Source organism: Leptosomus discolor, chromosome 2 (assembly GCF_034619465.1).
Source record: "Leptosomus discolor isolate bLepDis1 chromosome 2, bLepDis1.hap2, whole genome shotgun sequence".
NCBI lineage: Eukaryota > Metazoa > Chordata > Aves > Leptosomiformes > Leptosomidae > Leptosomus > Leptosomus discolor.
Window position 1 is genome coordinate 86,807,922 of NC_141392.1, and position 22,842 is coordinate 86,830,763.

At 36.1% G+C, this 22,842-nt stretch overlaps 1 protein-coding gene across 2 annotated transcripts in view; it reads left to right on the top strand.

The window, feature by feature from the left end:
• The window catches only part of RNGTT (RNA guanylyltransferase and 5'-phosphatase), a 183,300-nt gene that overhangs the window by 90,424 nt on the left and 70,034 nt on the right, over positions 1-22,842 (top strand). The window contains exon 12 of one of the 2 annotated variants that reach the window (XM_086461388.1): positions 2,285-2,353. The exons of the other annotated variant lie outside the window; for it this stretch is intronic. Within the exon in view, the coding sequence (XP_086317514.1) occupies positions 2,285-2,353 (69 nt within the window). The remainder of the gene's footprint in view (positions 1-2,284; positions 2,354-22,842) is intronic. 2 annotated transcript variants of the gene reach the window in all.

The following is a 22,842-nucleotide window of genomic DNA, read 5'->3' on the forward strand; positions in this document are numbered from 1 at the left end:
TTGCATTTTATAATTCTGGTGAAGCAGTGAATGAAAAGGAATACCACAGTGTGTTTTTGAAATGGTAAATTTTGAATTTTTTTTCCTCCCCATTTGTGAAGTTGTAATAGTACTTTAATGAATTTTTTCTAAAACTAAACATAGACCAAAAGTGGAGGGCGCTACAGGTAAAACAGTGCATGATAATAATTTTATGCTTTACCCAGGTGAGTCACACCAAATTAAAAGATTGTTTCTATATTCTCAATTTTTATTTTGGGAAAGAGTAAATAATGCAGTTTATGTAAGCATATTGTCAAATTATAATCCCTTTAAGAACGTCAAATAAGCAGAAACGGAGATGATTCATTTCTGTTTGCCACTTTGGTTAGTGCCTTTTAATAGATTAGCTAGAAATGTATAAAAGTATAGTCTCAGCTAATTTGAAGTTTGTACTTTTTTAAAATAATAATGATTATGATTATTATTGTTATTACTATTCAGAAAGTGTTTTTTTGGTACTTGAATTTAATGAAATCTTTCCTGTGTGTGTTTTATAAGTATGGAGCATGTTCTTAATAGAGATTGCTCACTGGCCAGTCAGTTTTGGAACCAGACAGTAACCTTGCAGATGATCCACAGAAGACTTGACTTGTGTAGAAGGTTAAGAAAACTTTTTTTTAAAACTTTTTGACATTTATTTAAATATTTTTCCAACGTACATTGCTCTGATGAAGCAAAGACTAACAATAAATTTATGAGAGAATTTGAGGTTTTTTGTTATTTTGTGTAGCCATCTTGTAGAGAGTGCGTTACACTGTGAGCCTTAGCTGTAAATTTCAGAATGGTAACAGGTAAATGCAAGCTACAACTTCAAATTCCAAGTATGGACTTTCTCTAGTGAAAAATAATGTTTTGCTGGATGATTTCTTCTTCAGAATCAAATATTCTTGAAGTATTTCACCGCTTGAGAGTACTGTTATAGAGTCTGTATTTTTAATTAAATTGAATCTAGAAGTTGAATAGTGAAAACTGTATTTGTTAATGCAGCTATAAGCACAAATATGCTAATGACTATGTGGATAAGGAAAAAAAGCTTTTTTTTTAATAGCAAAATGATCAATTGTTCTGTGCAAACAGTTACAGGTTAAGTGACATATCATGTTATATTATTATTGTTTGAAATATTTGGCTGCCAGGCTTTTGATCCAGTAAGTTCTACAGCCCACAGTAAGATACAAATGTTTGTTCTCAACTCCTTTCATACTTTGGCTCTTTACTGACTTCATTTGTATAATTTAGTCAGTGGGTCATTAAGCTGAACTATGGAAAGGAAATGGTACAAAGTTAATAGTCAGGGCCAAAACATTGTTTTTAAAACTGACTGGTTTACTGAGTTCTATGTTTTATGACCATGTGGTTACCTACACATCAAGTGTTTTTTCAAATGCTACTAGAAGCACCTACAGCTTCAGGACAGAGTCTTCATCTCTACGGTAAAACATAAATTGAAATTAATAAAGGTGTTTTTTGTTAATTCTCCTGATTTTTGCTATTACTTGTCAGTTGCAGTTCTTGTTGGTTATTTGCTTTTCCTTAGGCAAGTCATAATTTAACAGGGAAGTATATAATCAATTCTCATAACTGTTGACTAGCTGGTTTCGTTACTTTGTTTAGTTAGATGGTTTTTCTCTGGGAAATGCATCTTGATGGATGTATTCACCTCCATATGGAATTCACAATTTTTGAAAATGTAAACCAGAATATTCAAGATCCACATTAATTCAGGCAGTTGTTTTACAGTAGTGTAGCTGTGTTACTGAATGGTGCCCTGGTTAGGGAGTCCAACAAACATGAATTTTGAATGATGCCCTGAAATATTTTTCAGTACGTAGTTTCGATCTAAAGTAAGTGCTACTTGTGTGTTAAAGTGGCAAATGTGGTTTTTAATTATGTCGCAAGTGACTGTGGTGTCCTGTATCAGAACCAATTTTTCTTCATCTTTTAGTGTATAAAATCATCTTGGTTTCTCAGTATTACTTTTTGGACAAAAGTATTTTCCTTGAGTAGAACTGTGAGGATTCGCCTCCCTGATACTTGTTTCAGCCTTGAGTGTACTTTGTAAAAAGTTCTGATTTGTTGAAGCTTTCTATGTTGACGTTTCCCAAGCTCTAATGTTAAACCATAAATAAGCAGTTTACTAGCAAATGATTGCAGTAGTAGCGTGTAATCTACTTTGATGTGCCTTCCTCTAAATGCAATATTTCTCTATGGAAAAAAGATTTATTTTCCTTTTGTTCTACAGCTCCTGGAAGGAAGCTTTGCCAGAGAAGTTAGCCATGAAGTGGATGGACTGATATTTCAGCCTACAGGAGTAAGTAGCATAAAAATGGATTTTTCTCCCTTCACTCTCAAATGAAATTCTCACCCTCCCTCCCCACTCATCCTCCCATCTATTACCTATTCTTTGCTTTGGTCAGGATTACTTTGCAGTGTTGGTTCTGCTTTTTCCAGTTCCTCACGCTACTTAAATTCAACTGGTTGCAATCTAATTTGTAGTATGTGTGACTTCGGATTAATCCATGGTGGTAGTTTTCAGGAATCAGCTCATGGGTTTTTTTGTGTGTGTACTGTGATGTGCTGCTAAATAAGGAATGATTTTTTCCTGACTGCATGAGTTCTGTGAATCTTTCAACCATTGATTTGAACTCTTGGGTTATTTTTCTTTCTTAAGGATGTTCACACATTAAATTTAAAATAAATTTATTTTCATTATTATTACATAAAATTTAAAATTTTAGTAAAATTTGTGACTTATGTTGTTTTAGTGCAATTAAAGCATGATGTGTTCTTGAGCCATGTCTGCCAGTATAAAGTTATATGGCTGGGCTGGGGAGAACGCACCAGAAGAACTGCAGACAACCAGAAGAAATAATGGAAATGGTTCTCAAGCAAGAAGGGTGGCTTTAAAGGAAGTCAGCAGCTTGTCCTCATCCGTTCTGCTACTGCTGCTGTTGACTCTGATACAGTGGATACACTGCAATGTGTAGCGTATATTGACATAGATAGTGACTGTAATGTCATCCATGTTGCATTTTTTCTTAGCTTGTAAAACAAGGAATTGTTTTTGATTATTTCAAATTTGACAGGTATTTCTACCCTTAGAATTTTTTAGAGAAAACATTCATATTTAGTTTTCCAGATAAAACACTTTTTTCTGGTTTACTTCCTCTATTGTAGATCTTAGGAAGGGTGATGACACTCCCATCTGGAAATAAGATTAACCTCTCTTCTCTACTGCAAGTTCTGCATCAGCTAATCACAAACTAACTGAGCAGTTAAACCACATACTTTTTTTTTTTTTTTTTTTTTTTAATATATAGCTATTTCTAATTCAAAGCAAAACTACTAGGGTAAATAAAATTCATAGTTTCATAAGAAGTCGTGACGATGTCTTAGAATACTGTTAAAATCTAGAGCAATTGTAAAGGCTTCTCAGAACTACTTTCCTGAATATTAGAGGTTAGGCTATGCAGAGCTGCAAAAAGCTAAATTTGAAATTACCTTTTCTTGTTGAAATGAAATTACTGAAGAATGTGTCTCTGCTGTTGTTAGAGGAAATTAATATCTGATACGTTTTGTGTTTCTAGAACTTGTGTTTTCTGATTCAGTATACTGAGAAATTTATAATCCAACAAAACCCTGATTTTCTTGCATAAATGCTTATAAAGGTTTTTCATCTTTAAAATATGGAATATATTTGTTTAATCTAATTTAATGTTCAAATTTCAGTATCATTTCAAGATTTATGGCATATAAGTTTGTTGTATCTGTTACTAAAGTGATTTTCCTGGATTAAGCAATGTGCAGTTTTCTCAATGGCTTTTATAGTTCAGAAAATATAAATAATATATTTAGAGCAAAAGAAATTACTGTAGACCTGTTAATTGGGAAATAAGTATTAAAGCTGATTAACTGAAAAGCGTGAAGCTGATGTGGATAGCTGCTACTGCTGTTTTATTTTATGTAGTACATAGGGCATAGATTAATAGGCAACAATACAAGGGCGACAGTATAACAATGCATAAATGATCCCTTGAGAATACTGACCGAAATAATTTTTGGTTTTGTGTTATAGTTGCAGTTATATGTGTGGTGTATTACATCTTTTCACAGAGAAAGATACCTGTTGTTGATTGGGGTAGAGGTCTGAATTTTGGTCACGATGAGAGTTAAAAACGTTTATAAAACCAGTTTGTCTGAAGAGGAAACCATGGCATATCCAGAAGAAACAGTTCTTAACAACCATTTTTATTGACATATTTGATCTTGCAGAAAAATAGACAGGCAGAAATGATGCTGGGTTTTCAAAGACCAGAGAAATTTAAGAACATCTTTTGGGAGCTCCTGAAGTCTCTTATGCGTTTTGAGGAGAAGAAAACAAAAGTAGACAGGAATTGGAGCAAAATCATGAAGAAGGATAAAGTGGCAGCAGAGGAGGATGAATAGAATGTGACCATTTACAGACAGGAAAAGTTTTGGGAAAAATACCTACACTTTTCATACTTTTAATAGTTAAAGTAGAATGGAGAAGTTAACTATTTAATATAAAGAATGTTGAGCTTATTAGTTCAGTCTGTTTGATGGTCTTTTCTGTGTGGTTTTTCTTTTTTTCATTTACTTGGAGATGTTCCTCTTGATCTCTGATCTTAGACACAGGCATCTAGACCTGAGTATATGGGCATATTCCCCACTAGCTGTAGGCAACACTTGTTCGGATGGAGAAAGAATGTTTTGTTGTTTTGAAGTTTGATTTAATTCTGACTTAAAATAAACATCAAAATACCCCAAATGTATTGTGAGTAGGAATGATGTTTTTAGCCTGCAAGAGCTCTGGGTTTTCTCACTTTTCTTTTGGATTTGAAAAGATATGGCATCAAGTGCCTGTGAATTAGTTCGGTTTTGAGAAATGGGCATGCTTTAATGAAAAGGGACTTGTGAAAAGGTTTTACTACCAAATCTAGGGTTTCAGTTAGATATAATAGGGTTAATTTCCTTTTGTAAGTCTTCCTATCTAAACTCATGTTATGAATAGCATGGTTCTTGTACTGGAGTAGAAATTATTTTGCACTGTGACTGATGGTGGTGGAAACAACTTTAAGGAGTAAGGAGATTGTTTTCGGCCCATGCAGGTTAATTTATTTTGCAAGGTCATGCTAACTGAGCATTATTATTCCTAACTAATTCACCCGTTACTTGAGTTACTTATATTGGTTATTGCCCAGGGTATACAAGTGCTTTAATTTCACAGCAACAATTGAAAGGCAATGACTGAGGCCTCCCTTTTTCTTCGTCTTTCTTCCCTTTCCAGAAACTGAAAGCTTTCACAGATCATGAGAAGAGCATGTTTAGTGCAAGTGATGGAGGTTTTTGCCTCGTTTATGATTTAAGAGTGCTTTGTAGGTGATTTGATGTGATGTGTGCTTCACAGTGCCCTCCTGTGCATCCCCTGCATTAACCTACCATTCTCTTAACTCCATGGTGAGAGACAAATATAAGACAATGTTTTCTTACTATTGTTTCTCTTCTTCCCTTTGTACTCTTTTCCTTTCCTCTTTTCCTTTTCATGCATCCTCTCTTTGCATCCTCCAATAGCCTGTTTCCCACATTCCTTTTGATTTCCTTTTTATGTCGCTTCTCCCTAACTCTTCTTTTCCCTGCATCATTTTCTATCCATTTAAGATGCTACCGATATAGCTCCCATATGGCAAAGTCAGCTCCATTCCATCTGATCAGCTTTCTGATCCCTCTACGTGTAACAGGTTGGCAGAGCAGGGACCGAAGCTAAGTGCTAATTAGGAGGAAGGAAACAGGCCAGCAAGGAACTTCATGGACAGGTATGTCACCCTGGGATCATGCCCCAGACAATGAGTGAATTAGTTTGCAGGTGAAAGCCAAAACCTTATTCACAGATTCTGAATGCTTGTGTAAAGATTAGAAGCTTTCAATCCTTTTTTTCTAAAAGGTTACTTCAAAACAGCAAGCAATTTCTTTCATTTGTTTTAGAACACTTGCGGTTTGCCAACCTGTGTGTTTTTAATGGAAATCTCAAAAATGGCCTCTTATCTTCTGTTGGCAAAATTGGCTCTCTGACCTATGCCCAGTCATCAGTGAAATTACTTTTGTTATCTGCCTTGTAAATCATACCTTTGCAAGATATCTCAGACTGTCTAATTTTTATGCTAGCAATCTCTTAATAACTGACTTTATTGCTAGCTAGAACTATTATTTGCCCTTGCTTGGGAAAAGGATGTAGGAAGTATTTTCTTACTTTAGCCACCTAAAAGAAAGCTCACTGGCCGTCAGTTAGGAAGGCCTAAGGGCAGTTTTTGATCATCTCTGGAAAGCTTGTATCGGAATTTATTCTCTTCCGTTCCATCTTTTTGCCTCCTGAGCTCTGTGATGTTTTCGCGTTGGCTCAGGCTGATTTCTGTTTGGTACTTCTCTGTGCTCTTATTTTGGATGAGGAATAAAGTCCAGTTGTGTGGGTTTGGGATTTTTCCGGGAAAGGAAGAAGGGCAGCTGCTGAGCTCTGTTCTTCTAAGAGAAATGTTATTTTAAAAACCGGCTGAGTTATTTAACACATAACTCTCCATACTGAATACTAACAAAAAGCTTAGCCTTTAAAATGAAAGGAGAGTAATGAACATATTTTTATTACTGACTAACATTGCATGAGTTTTTAATATATCTTCCTTCCTCTCCCTTGGCAGACTTCGTGGTAATCTGAAATGCTTGGTTGCCTGTTAATTATTTATGCTATTCCCATTGTATAATAGGCTGTGTTATTTTCTGTCATTGTAAAAGTTCACCCAACATCACTGAAGTTAACACCGAATGAGATGTCTCCAAAAGATACCACCAAATAAAATATCTCCAAAAGGCCATGTTTTGTTTCATTAAACAGTGCCAGTTTCTCCTAAATAATCCTATATAATTGGTAGGCCTTTTCTTCCACAGTATACGTTTTATCCACTGGTCTGTGAATTTTTAAACATAGGCCAAGTCAGTTGCTGGCATATTTCTGAAACTCAGACATCATGTTTACCAGTGATGGGGTATCAATTATTGTTAAATATTTCTATTGCAATAGCAAGTAATGGCTTCAGAGAAGCTCAGATATAGTCTTAATACCAAAGCTATATATAAAGGCTTGGGAAGGATCATATGATTACATGAATTTTTGCTTCTAACAAATACACAAATTTCTGGATTTAGCTTTCTAATTTTGTAGTGATTCATGTAAGATTTGGAGGCAATGGAATAGACTGGACTATTTCAGTTGAAAGGCACGTACAACAATCACCTGGTCCAACTGCCTGACCGATTCAGGGCTGACCAAAAACTAAAGCAAGTTATTAAAGGTATTGTCCAAATGCCTTTTAAACACTGACTGGCTGGGGTTATGAGCCACCTCTCTAAGAAGCCTGTTCCAGTGTTTGACTGTCCTCTCAGGAAAGAAATGCTTCCTAATGTCCAGTCTCAACCTCCCCTGGAGCAGCTTTGAACCATTTCCAAGCATCCCATCACTGGATACCAGGGGGAAGAGATCAGCGCCTCAGTTCCTTAACATAGATGCTAAGACTGCCTGAATTTTTTCTCTAGAGTTTGCAGCAGAAGGGAGGAGAATCTGGAGAGATTAATTTTCGTCAGTCTTTGTGTTGACCCACACTACTAAAACCTTTCATGTATCTTTAGAATATCTCTTTGCTAAATGTGATTTCTTCTGTAAGAGGAATGTTCACGACTGAATCTGTTACTAGTCTGGGGACGCTGTTGTCATGTCAGCGCACACTTTCTGTGCTGTTGTAGGTTTTCCTTTAACAGAGGACTTGCTGTCAATCTCCTGAAATGCCACTGAGCTTTACAACTCTTTTCTGTCTCTGAATAGTTATTATATTCAATTTCCATGGCAATGTTCTTTGCCATTTGTCTCTTAAACAGCTAGTCGTATCTCAAATATACCATTCTATCATATGCTTTATGAATGTACTCAGATTTATTAGCAATGCACAGTATTTCTTTAAGAGTTTTTCTCTGACTATAGAAGTAAATTTTTTATACCACTTCAAGTTTGTCTTTGCTGGCTTGAGGTGGTTTGTTTTCTACTTTTTTTTGGAAAATCAGAAAAGTAGAAAATTAAGAAAATATAGCAGAAATGCTGACGTAAACACCTATAAGTAAGGCCTAATTAAATTAATTAGAGCTCATTTAATTAAATTGTTAGGCTCCTAGATAACAGTGCCATGATTTTTGAACATAATAGATCTTTATGATTACCACTTACTTTCCAAGAATGTGACATAATTCGCACCTCAGGAAATTTGAATATTTCTTACAGGTACAAACTCCTAGTGTCCACACTTGACAGAAAATGGCCAAAAAGGTGAGGGAAGCTAGAAGTTGTTTTTGCCTCTGAATGTAGTATGGTAGTGGTGTAGCAAAAGCTTTTCTTGATTAACTTTCTGCTGTTCATCGTTTAGTACATTTAGGGATGCGAATGTATATGCTATTTGGCAAAATTGTTTAACCTGACTTCCTTTTTATGTCTGTCTGAGTAGATGTCAGTGCTTTGAGTCTGATTATCTAAGGAAGGTGTTAGTTCTAACTGGTATGTTATCTCATTTGTTTGCTTATTACCTATACCATCTGACGTTCTCTGATTTCTCAGGCAATGAATGGCATCTATGGGAGCTAAATAAATTCTTAAACTCCTGGCTTGCAGTTTAATCATCCTGCCTGCCAATGGCATTAGGCAGGAAAGATCTTTCTTACATTTTACATTCTGTGCACTAGTCATCCTCAGGATTGTTAGTTGACATTAATATGGTGGTGTCTGTGAATGTGTTGTTTAGGGGAAGAAAAAAAAAGCTTTTTCTGGATGCTGCTGTTCTAAATGTTGGGAAAATAAAGAAGTATTTTGTATTAGGATAGGCAGAATCATCATTCATAAAGGCATTCAAGTATGATTTTTGCATAGCTTCTTTGTCTCAAAACTAGATGCCAAGGAGCTTGTTGAGTGCACTTGCTATTGTGCTTCCAGCTACGTCAGATTGCATGTACTTTCTAGCTAAAATAAATAAATAAATGTTAGGAATATAGACTGTAAATGTGAGACTCGGGTGAGAATACCAAAGTAATTGTTCAGCTGCTGCAAAACATACCTGCTTTTAAGACAGTAAGTCTGTATTCCACAAATTACATTAATTTATGTGTGGTGGGTCAGCTTTGAAAAATGAATCTCTTTTGTGGCTGGATAGAGATATCTAGGAGAGGTTCTGCTTCGAATCAGTGAGAAGTCTTTCTTGAGTCATCGAAGTAGTTGATTCAGCTCTTGATGCTTAACGTAGGCTAATGAAGTGGTCACTTGTCTCCATGGCAGTGTTCCTAGTCTTCCTGAATTTTACAGCAATCTTTCCAGGATTGAGAAGTTGGTAGATCAGGAATGACTTGGAAACTGGAAGATACAGTGGAAAGTATTTTGTCAACACTATCTTTTCTTTGGATCTCAGAATAACTATCAATAAACAGAATGCTTCATGTATGATTCATCTATACCCTTTCTGTCAAACTGAAAAGATGTAGGAAAATATCTGGAACAACTTACCTTGTTGTGATTGTTCCCTCCCAGTACTGTTTCCTGTGCATACCAGAACAAGATAGCCAACAGACCTCTTAAGTTTCCATGAAGATACTTCATAACATGTTTGTATTTTGTATTAGTCAGGAGCATAGCAGTAAAGCAAAACTATTGGTTTGTACTAGGATAAGGCAGAATATTTAGCCAGGTCTTCATCCTGCTGTTTTAGTGTAAGCAGTAGCCCAGCATTTCAGGAAAATGATGCATATGCCTGAGTTGTGAAAGCTGGGTTGCTTTCAGAGGAGTATCGACACTTGCATGGTGGTATCTGGGTGGTCAAGACAGTTAAAGACACTTTAAAAAGCAGAATGGTTTGTTCTACGTTACCCTGATATTCATAGTTTGAAACATTTACTGTGTCACTGTTCTCATAAATAGCAAATTTGAAAATGGACAATCAGTATCATAAAAGGGTAACTGAATTTTTGTAATTATAAAAATATGTCTGTTTAGGTGCCAGCATGTATTATCAGACAAATCTTTGAAGGTAGCTGTGTATATTTGGCGACAGCACATTTAAAGTCATCATACGCACTGTACTGTGTAGAATGGTATGCTCTGCAAGGCTCAGAGGTGCCTGCGGAATAGTATTCTGGAGGTATTGAGGAGGTACGCAGAGCACAGCTGTGATAATTTGACCGCGTTCTGGCTGCCAGTAACTTTACTTTGTGTTGACTTCGTAGACCCTGTTCCATTCATCAGCTTTCCTAGTCTTTGCCATTCCCAAAACGGTGAACCAAGTCCATTAATGTATGATCAGCGATGGAAGTCTTGAGCTTGATATGAAAGCTATAAATTGCTTTTAGAAAATTTTGTTGTCTTCCTCTGCTGTGCATGCTGAGTAATTTAGATGAGATTGTATCATACAGGTTATGCTGTCCCAGGTACAGAGTTAGAAGGGCAGTGCCAGACTTCATGCCGTAACTGTAGAAGTCAGAGATAAGAAACCCGATTAAAACTACTTACTGTAGTTTAGTAGTTTACTAATTAGTGCAGAAATTCCTAAAGCAAAAGCTTATTTTCTTTTAGTGCTACTAGCTGTGTTTCTGAAATGAATTTCTCTTCTTCTCCACATTACTCTAGAAGCTTTCCACTGAAATAGAGGAATGTACAACTGTGACATGTCTGCTGGTTCATTCCAAAAGAGGAAAATGAGTAGAAGTCTTAGCTGGAAACATCTCGGATTTCCAAAATGCAGATGTTCTGTGCTCTTTGAATTGTTCATTAAAGAAACAATTAGTACACTTGTCAAAGCTTTCAGATAGGATTTTACAAGTTTGAACTGACAAACAGTAGGCTGCTTGTTTCCAAACAGTGATCACTGGAAATCCCAAGAAGGTCTTGTATCTGTATATTCATCCAGCTGCTGAAACAAAACATGCATTTTATGCAACACAGGATTCTCGAGAGAGAACTTTGAACTTCCGAGAGCAATTAAAACGTGTGTCTTAGAGACTTGTCAGATTGTGAATTTGTGGTGCCATCGTTAAGAGAAATATGGCTTTTTCTGCTGCTAGTGAGGAAAAGGAACAACAGAAGAATAGAAGATAATTTTAAGTACAACTACGTAACAAATCTAAAATGATCACATGATTCAGTGCTCATAGGATGAGCTCAGAATAGGTGAAAAAAAGTTTGCTATGCAGTTAACAAAACAAGAGCTTCAAGGTTATTCCTTTTGTCTTGAGGTATAAAACATAGAGTTCTAATTTTCTATCTAAATCTGTTCTATGAGGTGTCTGATGCAAAGATGAGGAGAAAATAAAAATTTAGGTGGAGAAAAGGATGTTGTTTTTTGCTAGTTTTTAGGAAGCATGTTCCTTTGCAGCAGTCTTAGCATCAGCTCAAGTCAAGCAAAGCAAATTCAGATTTGGCTTTTGGGGGTTGGGGGTTGGTTCCCCACCCCCCCCCCCCCCCCTTACACAGCTGGCTCAAAGGCCAAATACGAAAGAACAGTAGACACAAGCTTTACTGCTTTATGTGTTCTTCACAGAATATTGAAAAAAGTATCATTTTTAGGTAATACAGATTGTTCTGTTAGACAAATAAACATATATGCAGTGGACATATCAGGTATATTGTATTTCTGAAACCTTCAGGACTTCTTTTAGAGCACTGACATGCTTTTGGGAGAATGTGTTTGGTTTTTTTTGAGGAAAATCAACAACATGCTAAAATATAGAGCACAGTACTATTTACATGTACTAAGACTGTAGAAAGTATACCTCTCCCTTCTATTGTTTAGGTATGCAAACAAAACCGAACATTTTCTGTGTGATTTTTCAGATGAGGGATATTGCTAAAGGTTTTTTTGCATTAAGTAATACAGTCATGATGCTTTCATCATTGTTAGGGGATTTGGTTTAAACTTTACATTTCATTAAAATATTTGAACCAGTAAAGAACATGAGTGTACTTTTGAAAATTTGCATATGAACCAGAAGAACCAGTTAGATTATTTTTGAGAATATTATTTCACATATTAAAAGACTTCTGCAGGATAAGCTGTTTTCTCTGCTTGCTATAACTGTTTATGCAAGCCCTGGTATTTTACTTGCAAAAATATTATGGGAAATGTATTTTTTTACATGATTGCACTGCTGACCCTTTTCAGTTTCTGGATTGAAGGGGCACATAGCACCATGTGCCTTGTAACAAATAACTGAAACTTAGCATTGGTGGTCAGTCAGAAAATAAACTATCAAGCATTGTCATAGTAGTTTTTGTCAGAGCAATGAGCTGCATACAAATAGTTCAGAAACAGGACCTAACTTGTCAAGCAAATTGTTCATTGAAAATCATTCCCGTGGCTCTGATTGCTACGCACTGAGCCGATCCGTCTCAGAGAGAGGAGAGCAGGTATAGTGCTAGTAAGAGTCTTCAGCTGGTTTTGGGAATTCTGGTTGCTGCATTGGTTGATAAAAATTTTAAGATTCTGTGTAAAGGCAGGATTGCTTAGCTGCAGTTAGGAATTGTGCCTTTTTATTTTATATTCCTTCTGTGTGTTTTGTGCGAGATGCTATCGCACATCTGACAGTTGTTGCACGGGGTCAGATAGTGTAATGGGAACCAGCTGTAATATAATTACTCTTTATGGTGCCATCAGTCTCTTGTGGTTTTTTTCCAAAAGACAGTGTTACTCAGACTTGCTTTATCACAGTTAATCAGTTTGCCCTTATACTTATGTTTGGCTTTGGCTTTGATACTGCATGCTTGTGAACTATTAATGTTTTTAATAAATCTTTGCAGCTGCTAGATATATGGAATGTTATGGAACAAATACCAAATGAAAACTGGAATTAAGCTGATACCTTGTCTTGGAGCATGTTAGAAATTAGAGTGGTTAGCTGCCATACTGGGGGTGATGTTACCATGGAGAGAGCTTCTGTTTCCATGACATTTGCTTGCATATTTTGCTAGGCCTTCAAAAGTAGTAGGGTTTTGTCCTCTATTGAATTTAGTGGGTGTTATTCCATTACTTCTGCAACTCTGCAGTGTCTCACCACAAACATATATGAATTAATTTCTTAGGAAAATTAATGGCAACTGGACTGGCCAGGAAAAAAAATGGAGGAAAAAAAGTTGTTAAAACTTTTAGCATCCAGAAGGCAAGGGGTTTTTATAATACTTTTAACTAGATTAGGTATTCCAGCTTGATTTTAACTGCATATATATTGCTGCACTTGTATACTTTTTGGTTAATTAAAAAAGCCTGCAGCTAGTAAAGAAGTAGAGTTTGACTGGTTTTAGGAAAAAAACATGTGTTTAGCTGTATAGCTGATGGCTTTATACTGTGAGATCTGCCTTGTACTGGAGTGGAATTTTGGATAACAGTGGAATTTTAAATCAAGTCGTGATGTAGCTCACTGTTTAAGAATCAGCTATTGGCCTAGGGGTAAATTACAAAAGCCATTTTTTCTTAGGGTGAAAGAAGTGCTTTTGGGATGTGAAAATCTTGGTAGCTATCCATAGAGGGGTGTTTCTTTAGTAAGGGTTGAGGCAGTATCATGGTAATCTACGTGCAGCTTTTGCATTTCTCCTCCATTGAAAATTTTTGACTGCAGTCACACGTAGTCACAGTTCTCTTCTGCAAGATTGCACATAGTTAAATACCAGGTGGGTACGATCCCCAGGTGCTTGCATAGAAGGAGTTAGGGAACAATATTGGTTGTTGAACACTGCTGTGTGTCCTATTCTCTCCTGTACAAAGGTTGCTGGGGAGGAGGGATGCAGTGAGTTAAACACCATTCAGTGTTCTTATGCTACCCTGCAAGACAAAATTGCTTGCCTTCTGTTTGTAATGAACGATTGACTGCTGTTCTCATTGTATACCACTCTTCTGTTCTAATAAGGTTTTAGTGTTCTAGAGTGTTTTTTTAAATGGTCTTTCTTTTTTCCCCACAGTTGTGAGTGGGAGTCTAAAACTTTGATCCTTTGTGATACTTTCTTGGAGCAGATTATTCTGTAATGTGTCTGTTTGCAACACTTAATTGTCAGGACTTGAGCTCATACCCCTTTTGAAACCCCTTTTTTCCAGAGGTTTTCCCAATTTCACACTTTGAAAGCACAAATACATGCATGCAACTGGGGGAGAAATACTCCCAGAAGCCTAAAACCTTAAGAATTGTCTATTTAATGCAAATAAAATTTTAGTCCACCTATTTTAGTATTTTGCTAAATGAGGAATGGTACTTCACCTAATATCCTCCCTCAGCTTCCATCACAATCATTGTTATAGCTTTATGTTAGCCAAGATGTCTTTGGTTTCCACTTGAACTGAATTTCTAGGTCTTTCTGCCAAAACCAGTACCACTGACTCCCCATGTGCTAACTATAAGGTTCATGTTCTTTGTCTGGGCTTTAGAGTAACTTAATTTCAACAAATAGCTTATTAAATGCTTTCAGTTTATAAAAGTAATGTTTTCTTTCTGTCGAGGACATAGTATACAGCCGAAGAGGTTTTTACAAGACAGCTCATAGAATGAGCATGGCACTTACTGTTCTTGCTGTCAAGAGATGTGTAGCTCAATGTGAGTCTCTAATCCTTTTTGGAGTACCTGCTGGATCAATGACTGGTAGACTTGCTTGCTTTGCTGCCATCTCTGTACCTCTCCCCTCTTTCACTCTGCTATAAGAAATTTTTTGAAGGATTCTATTAAAGTAATTGCACAAATAGGATGGTGCTTCACAGAAATCTAGTTTATTGGCTCGGAGTTCATCCTAGCATTCTCAATATTAATTATCTTTGCATTTTAATAACTTTTATATTGGAATGATAAACTCATTTTATCTTGGAGGTGGGAGGAGATTTGTAAAGTATCTTCTGAACATTGCCACAGATTCTTACTTGAACCAATGGTGATATTTTTTCCCTACATCATTCTCAGTTGTGATGGAGATACTAAGCTTTATGTTCTAGAGGTTAAAGAAAGATTTATGGTCTCTTTATGAATTTAGTGGAAAGGATTCATGGGAAACTGAGTAAGCTGAAAAACCTTTTAGAGGGATATCAGATATGAGAGAAGCTTCCTGTGAATTGGCTCAGGTTTGTTGCTTTCTTCTCCCAGAATTGTCCAGTGACTGCACATCAAACATTTCAGTGTTCACTTGATGGATGCTGCTGGTGAATTGGCCCTGTGAGGAGCAGTTCTTTTTCTTAAGAAATGCAATTATGTCGTTTAAATACATTCTACATATGTTTGTGGAAAAGCTGTGCTTACCCACTCTTTCTGTTCCCCCCCGTCATTGCTTGTAGCAATGTTAAACGCTAATAAACCTGTAGACGTTTGTTTTTGCAAATAGTGATTGTCACTTAGCTCCTCCCCTAATTCTCTGCACCCTCAGCTGCTTGCCTGCTCAGAGCATAGCTATGTAAGCAGTTAGTTTAACGTTTGGTATAATTAAAGGAGAGGAAACATTTAAGAGATGAGAAAGGAGAAAAAGTGACAGAGATTGGAAGCTGTTTGATGCCCTTATTCCAGTAACAGAATGAAAGTTCCCTGCCAGCAGCAGAGAAGTTGGAAGAGGTTCTTCATGGCAGTTGCTCAATCCCAGTATTCAAACCAGAGATCTTGTGCTGCATCTCCGATCAACATTTGTGCGGCCATGCTCTGTAGAAGGGGTAAAAAAATCTGGTGTGGTCAAAACTATTGTTTTGTTGTGTTTTCAAATGGGTTACAAGGCAAGATTAACAACCAATATCAGAACCACTGCTTTTAGTGGGAGAATGTTGCTCCCTAAGGACAGCATCTAATCTTTACAGTAACTGAAGTTCTTTGAGTGACTTTTTAAAAATACAACCTACCCTTCTTTTCCCTTTACTTGCAGTGCTCAGGAAATAGCTACCCTTTTCAGCTTAACCTGTTCTTACCCAGAGCCACTGACTTGTTTATTCCTAAATCAGCTAGGAAACTACAAGGATTACTTTCTCATAAAGAGTGGGCAGGACCCTTTTATTTTTCTCCTTCAGCATGCTATGTTTTTTCTTCTTAGAGGCGTAGTTTTCCCTTCTCATTATCCAAATTACTTTCCTGAAAATGTAGTTTTAAGTTGTGTTTGGCTTGTAGCAGACTTGAAAGAAGATATGTGCTGATTTTTTTCAATGTACGTGTGTTTTTCCCACTTTGCTTTTCATCTCCAAGCTTATCAGCTTGCTGCTTGCAAAGTAAAAGCATTGAGAAGCACATGCTGACTTCTACTGGCTGGGTTTACTCTCATGTTGTACGAGTGTTTTCTTGTAAAACTAAGGATGTAAAATATGGGGTTTGCTATTTTAATCTACATAGATAATGATGAATATAATATGATTAAAATTCATCCTTTTGTAATTTGTATATTGGATTATGTAGTTGAAAAGGCTAGTTTCTGTGGTTTCTTGTAAAATACCACAGGATTCAGTATTCCAAGCAAGACTCATGAATATTTAATTCAAAGAGATTTGTAGCCCTCTAAAACATAATAAGCTAGCCCTTAATGACAATTTTGTCTAACATACGTTTGGCAACATGGAGAAAAAAATCCTGCTGGCAATTCTGTGCATCATCTTTCATGCATATCTGTTCAGCTCTAGGGGCTTTTTAGCTCTGGAATTAAAAAGAGAAATTAGACTGTGTCTGAGACCAGCATGCAGCGATTTCTTAGTTTGTACTTATACATTTCTCCTTATGTTCAGATTAGCTTAAAGCTCTATCCTACTGTTTGCTTCTTCATGTAAGGCTTCATTCTTTTTTTCAAGATTGGCATTCCTCAAGAAGTATTTTTGAATATATTTTTACATGTTTCTGTTTAGGGTTGGTAGTTTTCATTAATCTTCCTGAGCTCTAAGGTGATTTGCTGAAATTTTATTCCTGGTATACTGATTATCACCATAGCTTAAGAAAAATGTCAACAAAACCAATGTTGTGATGAAGCCTTGAATTTACAGGTTGTAGCTCCTGCAGATGTGGTCTCTAATACTGATAAATTACCCAACTTCCAAATCAGGTTATTGTAGTGAGTCACACAAGAGCACTGCTGCTCAGCTCGTGGAGTTTCTTTTGTTACACCGGGGATACTTCTGCTGTCAGACTTCAAACACTGAATACTTCCTGCTGATCCACCCAACTTTTGTGAGATTTCTAGGAGCCTTTGATCACAAACTAAACATCCACAAAGAAATAAGTCCTCTTGAGAGGCTGACTTCCCTCTCTCTCTGGTGTAGATTCAAGTGACTACAGTCAAGCTTGGGTTGGGACAGAGGTAGTAAAAATGGAAGGATGGAAGATGAAGAGAGATTGGGACCATCAGGCGCAGAAATGGGAGAAGATTTAGGCTGATATATACAAAGTTTTAAATGTGTAAAGAGACATAAACAATACAGGTTCACAAACAAGTGATGCAATGAATCAACTGCACTTAGTACTTTGTGCAATGAAAATTAGTATTTTCTCCAATATCACTGTCTTCATGGAAGTAAGGAGTTTTTTCAGAGTGAAAGTGTGAAAGGAAGGTGGTATCCCTAAGACTTTCAAAGATTTGTTGTGTCACTGGTGGAGAGGAGAATGATAATAAGCATTGCTTTAGGAGACAAAAAAAAAAGTAAAGGAGCGAGGGCAGACTAGTGCTTCTGTATTATGGTGGAGGTCCCAACAGTTTACTTCAAACTCATCTCTTCATCCTTTGTCAGCAACTTCTGTAGCAGTGAATTAAGAGGTGATGTCTTAAAAAGCCCTCTGGAGATGAATTTGGATAAAGTTGTGTTAAACATAGAATGGAAAGAGAATATTAACATTTAAAACTTGAAGTGTTATCAACTGTAGAATAGTTTTTAAAAGGTTATTGTTTGTATACACAGAAAGCATCAGCTGAGCGTTGTCATGGTATCTAGCACTACTGTTGTCCAAAGGTTTTTCTATTTTGTTTTCTAAATTTCAAGTAGTGCCAACTGAAAATAATACAAATCAGCTGATAAATAAAACAGAATTAAAATTTGTCCTGCCTTTCACAGTCCACACTGTGGCTTGTTGTTGCAGACATTGCATTTCTGTTAGGTATATTAATACCTAATTAGGTCTGAAAGAATAGCAGAAAAAAAGCAGCATTAGTGGTCTTAAATGGCCTTATTTAAGGAATGTTTCAATCTTTCAGATATGTAGTAATATAATGGTTTGAAGAAGAGTGTCTGAGTCTGAGAATAGAGGAGGGTATGATCTAGTACTTGTAAAGGAAGTGCCTAAGTACTACATATATTCAGTGAGGAGGGACAAGTGATAGGGAGTCCTGTCTTCCTAAATTAGGTATGTGAATATGTGTAAAGCTTCAAATACTCTTTTTTTTTTCTCCATTCACCACATGGGAAACAAGTGCTTAAGTACCTAGAACTCCCATGTCTCTGTTGTGCCTAAGTTAGACTGGATTTCACCCACAGTCTTCATGATTATGGCCTCCTTAAAAATAATTAAAGGTAAACATAACCGTTGGGCTTAGCGCCATGCTAACTGCTATGGTTTTTAGCAATGATTGTGTTGAAAACTTCGGGAAGAAAAGAGTTTCCTGATCATACAAGAGGAAGTGGCTGATTGTTTTGGAACAAAAGGTGGGTGGAAATGAAGGAAGATTGATTCCAGTCCATTTTTCATAGCATCTTTTGGAGATCACGGTGAAGCTGTAATTTAGCCTGACTCACCAATTTTTCTGAACAGTTGTTTTAAACTATTTAGCTTCTTAACTCTGGGTTTGTTTATCGGGGGCGGGGATTAACAATGTATGGCTGAGGAAAAAATATGTAGACTTGATCTTTTCCATTATAATGATATGTACTTAAGTCTGTTAGTGAGTTGGGAAGCTTAGTTGGAAGAAAATTTAATCTGGAGAAGTGCATACAATAGTATTCTGCAGTCACTTTGGCATCTTGGTGACAGCTTGCATTGTGGTTACACACTGAGGCCATCTCAGTTCAAGTTGGTGATAAGTGAAATAAAGAGAATGAAATAAAGCAACAGAAGGCAAATTGAAGTATCTTGATTGGTTTTGTTATTGCGTTAATTTTTCCTGAAGACTTACATGGCACATATTTAATGAGGTTATGAATACTAGATGCTGAAAAATAAGAAAATTGCAAAATAATCAATAGCACTATAAATCTAGTATTTTAAGTAGCAACCATGATCCATCATGAGTTCCTCTGACCATTGTCAGGGCATTTCTTTTGTCTCAAAGGTAGGAGTACGTAGCTTTTGAACCATTATGTTAATTTGCCAAAAGTAGAATTTAGAATCGAAGGCAGACACCAGTTAGTCCATTCTGAATCATATATATATATTAGTCAATAATTTGAAGCCATTTACTTTTTTTGGTTTTGCTTCAGACCAAGTGTTGGAGTTTCTAGTTCCAGATCATAATATTAAGTGGAAGAATGAATACAAACAGAAGTGACCGAGAACAGGTTTCTGCTGTTTACAGTAACGTGCTGGGGGGGGTGGGCAGGAAAGAGCAATGCGTAATTTTGTGTCTGCTACATTCTGCTTGCTATAAACATGGAGTTTTGGCTGTGAACTGAACTTCATTTATCAAATATTAATAGGATTAATATGTAAATGATACTAGTTATGAAGAAAATTTCCTCATATTTTTCTCCTTGCTTAATGGAATATTGAGAAAAGCTATTAGTATAGTTGTGAAACAAGATGTTTAATGAAGCTGGAGATATAAAGCTAAATTAAAGTGCAAGAGTAGAAGATATTTAGCCCAATAATTACCAAAGAAGTCCAATATAAATATTACATTAACTTGAAGTTCAGAGGCATTTTTGGAAAAAGCAGTTGAAAAATATCTATTAAAATATTAACAGATTAATTTCTGTGTACAGGTTAACCTTCTAAACCTGATTTGCATTCAAATGTTAAAATCCTTAGTATAAGACATAATCTGACACTATTTAAATGAGTGCATATTAGTAGCATGTTTTGCTTTTCAGTCTGCTATTGCAGTTAAGCTTAATATTTCAGAAGTCATTTTGACTATAGCCATTTTCTTTCTACTTCATATAGCTTCGAGTAACATTTCTATAAGAGACAAATTGTGGTACAGTAACGTTTTCACAGTAAAAACTGCTACTTCTGGCTAACCACTACTAATGTATTAAAAATTTTAATTCCTACTTAGTCTTTTAACTCTCTAATGGAAGAATTTCCAGAATTTCTTGAAAATTCCAATGTTACTGTGTCTTAGAACACATGTTTATTTTAATTTTTCCTTATTTCATTTTTTAAAGAGGAGGAATGGAAGAACTGACATAAATTTGCTTGACTACATGGGGTTAAAGCAACATGGTGACTTGACTGTCAAGTAATGAGTTATTTAAAACTTTGTTATCAGGAGTTGGCTCTATCATCCTTTTGGCTTAATTGTGGACATTAAATGATTTGAGCTTAGCCAAGGAACCTGTCTTTTCCCCATGTTTCAAGCCTCTTAATGTCTACACATTTGCTTTCTATGATGTGACCACATTACATTGTATCATGTTTGGAATTCATTAAGAACTTTATTTTCAAGCTGATCAGATATGTATTGAACATCAGTGCGTCTCAGTATTCTGATCAAATTACTGAACTAGGCAAAAAGCTAGTGTTTAGTGAGGACTGCAGCTCTTTGTTTGTTGAGGTGGTTTGAATCAATAGTTTAGAACACTAAGCATTAAAAGCAGTGTTTATTATTTTCTTTTATTTTTAGTTAAGAGGTTTTTTGAAAGGGAGGAATTTGCTTTTTTTGTCATCATATTTTAGTTACGATATCATGACCATCTGTCCCTAGTTAGACACAGGTTGTGCTGGGTGAAGGACTTGATACAAGGTGTATAAACTGCATGAAGTTGGAGAGCATTTGGATCATGCTTTGGAGTGGTACAAACTTTGCAGCCATTTTGTGTTCTTACGTATTTTCCACTCAGTGTCTAGATTCTTTTGTTTTCTCTCAACTATGAAAATGCCTTTCACATTTTGTTTGGAAAGTGCTGGCATTTACCCAAAACCTTCTCTTAGCCTGATCACTCTTAGGAGTACTTACAAATCACATCTCTCTGTCCGTCCTATATAAATATACGGACAATTGACTCATATTTGTAAAAAAAAAAAAAAATTAAAAAAAACGCCTGCTTTAACATTTCAAGAGTTTATACAGAAATTATGTCAAACATCTACAGGAAAGAAATGAATACTAGGTACATTTGATTTGTTTTTCTAAAGAATAAAGGAATCCTAATCATCTTTGAGACACTGAATGCCATTGAAGAGATTTCCTTAAAGCACATTAAAGCAGTCAAGTTAAATGCAACACATCTTTCCCTCACTGACCTGCATTTGTCAAAGTTTCATCTGTTGCATTCATTGGTAGAATTTTTTAGATAACTCTGAATTCTTCAAACTCTCCAGACTTGATCTATCAATATTGTTTATACCTCAGCTTTAGCATCTCATTGTTTTACTGCCTTCTTATAATCATTTTGTGCTGCTCCTAAATGCATGTTTTAGGCACCTAAGTGAGTTTCTCAACCTTCAGAAATAATGAGCACTTAAACATTCAGTTCAATGGCAACTGCTTAATACAGTTTCATAGGCTTGAAAGCCCTGCATATATATCATTTTTCCTATGCAGTCAAAAACATGAAATGTTCTTTGTTTTATAAAAGGCATTCTAGAAATCTAAATAAGTTGTCTCAACTGGGTTCACTGGTATCAAATGTTTCATTAATATGATTGAATTTCTCCAAACTATTTGTAGGAAAAAGGCTTTCTCTTGGGACTACTCACAGTTACATTTCTAGTTGGAAACAAGTTCTCATGCTTAACATTCATGGTTAGTTCATATTAGTCCCATTAGCTCTTATAAGGCTAAATAATGTTTTCTAAGCTGAAGAATTATGGTGTAGAACTGGATTTTAATGAGGCTGTTTTTTTTTTATCTAAGATTCACCTGTTTCTTTGTGAACCTGGTTCAGAGCCTTTGAATCTACACAATGGATGGCCAAGTGCTACTTTATGAGCAATACAGTGGTTGTCCTAGGAAGGAGATGCTGGATGGGGGTGGGATGGTATGACAGTGATGACAGAGACAGTGATCTTTATTTCTAGCTACTTAAAGAGTGGAGCCAGGTAAAAAACAATGTAGCCAATGTCTGTGGGATGCCCAGGACCCTTCACATGCTCAGACCCTAGTGAAAGACTTCCTCAGAGTTTGCCTTCTCACTCTGAGGTATGTAGAATGTATTTGACAAATCTTGACCTCTATAGAGATTTTGCTGTCCGATAGATAATCAGTTTGGCCAGCTCTGATGTATTTTAAATAACAGCCAAATACGATGGTTTAATGCAGAGTAAACAGTAGTATTTTTCTCTTGCTGTCTGATAATATTTGGTCTTAGTAGATAGTGTTGTCCTGGTGTTTTTTCCATTGTCCACTACAGATCAATGGATTAATTTAGTCACTTCTGTGCATCAGTCTTTGTAGTCACACACCCTGTTGTTTGAACCTGGAGGCTTTTACTCTTGGACTTATTCTCCTTTGTCTCCTAGATCATCAACATGCAAAGTGGCTCCATGTGCATGTGATGGATAATCTCTGAAGCTGATTAACTGATCACCAGTGATCACCCCTAAACACTATAAATGCCATAGTGTACAACATGGTTT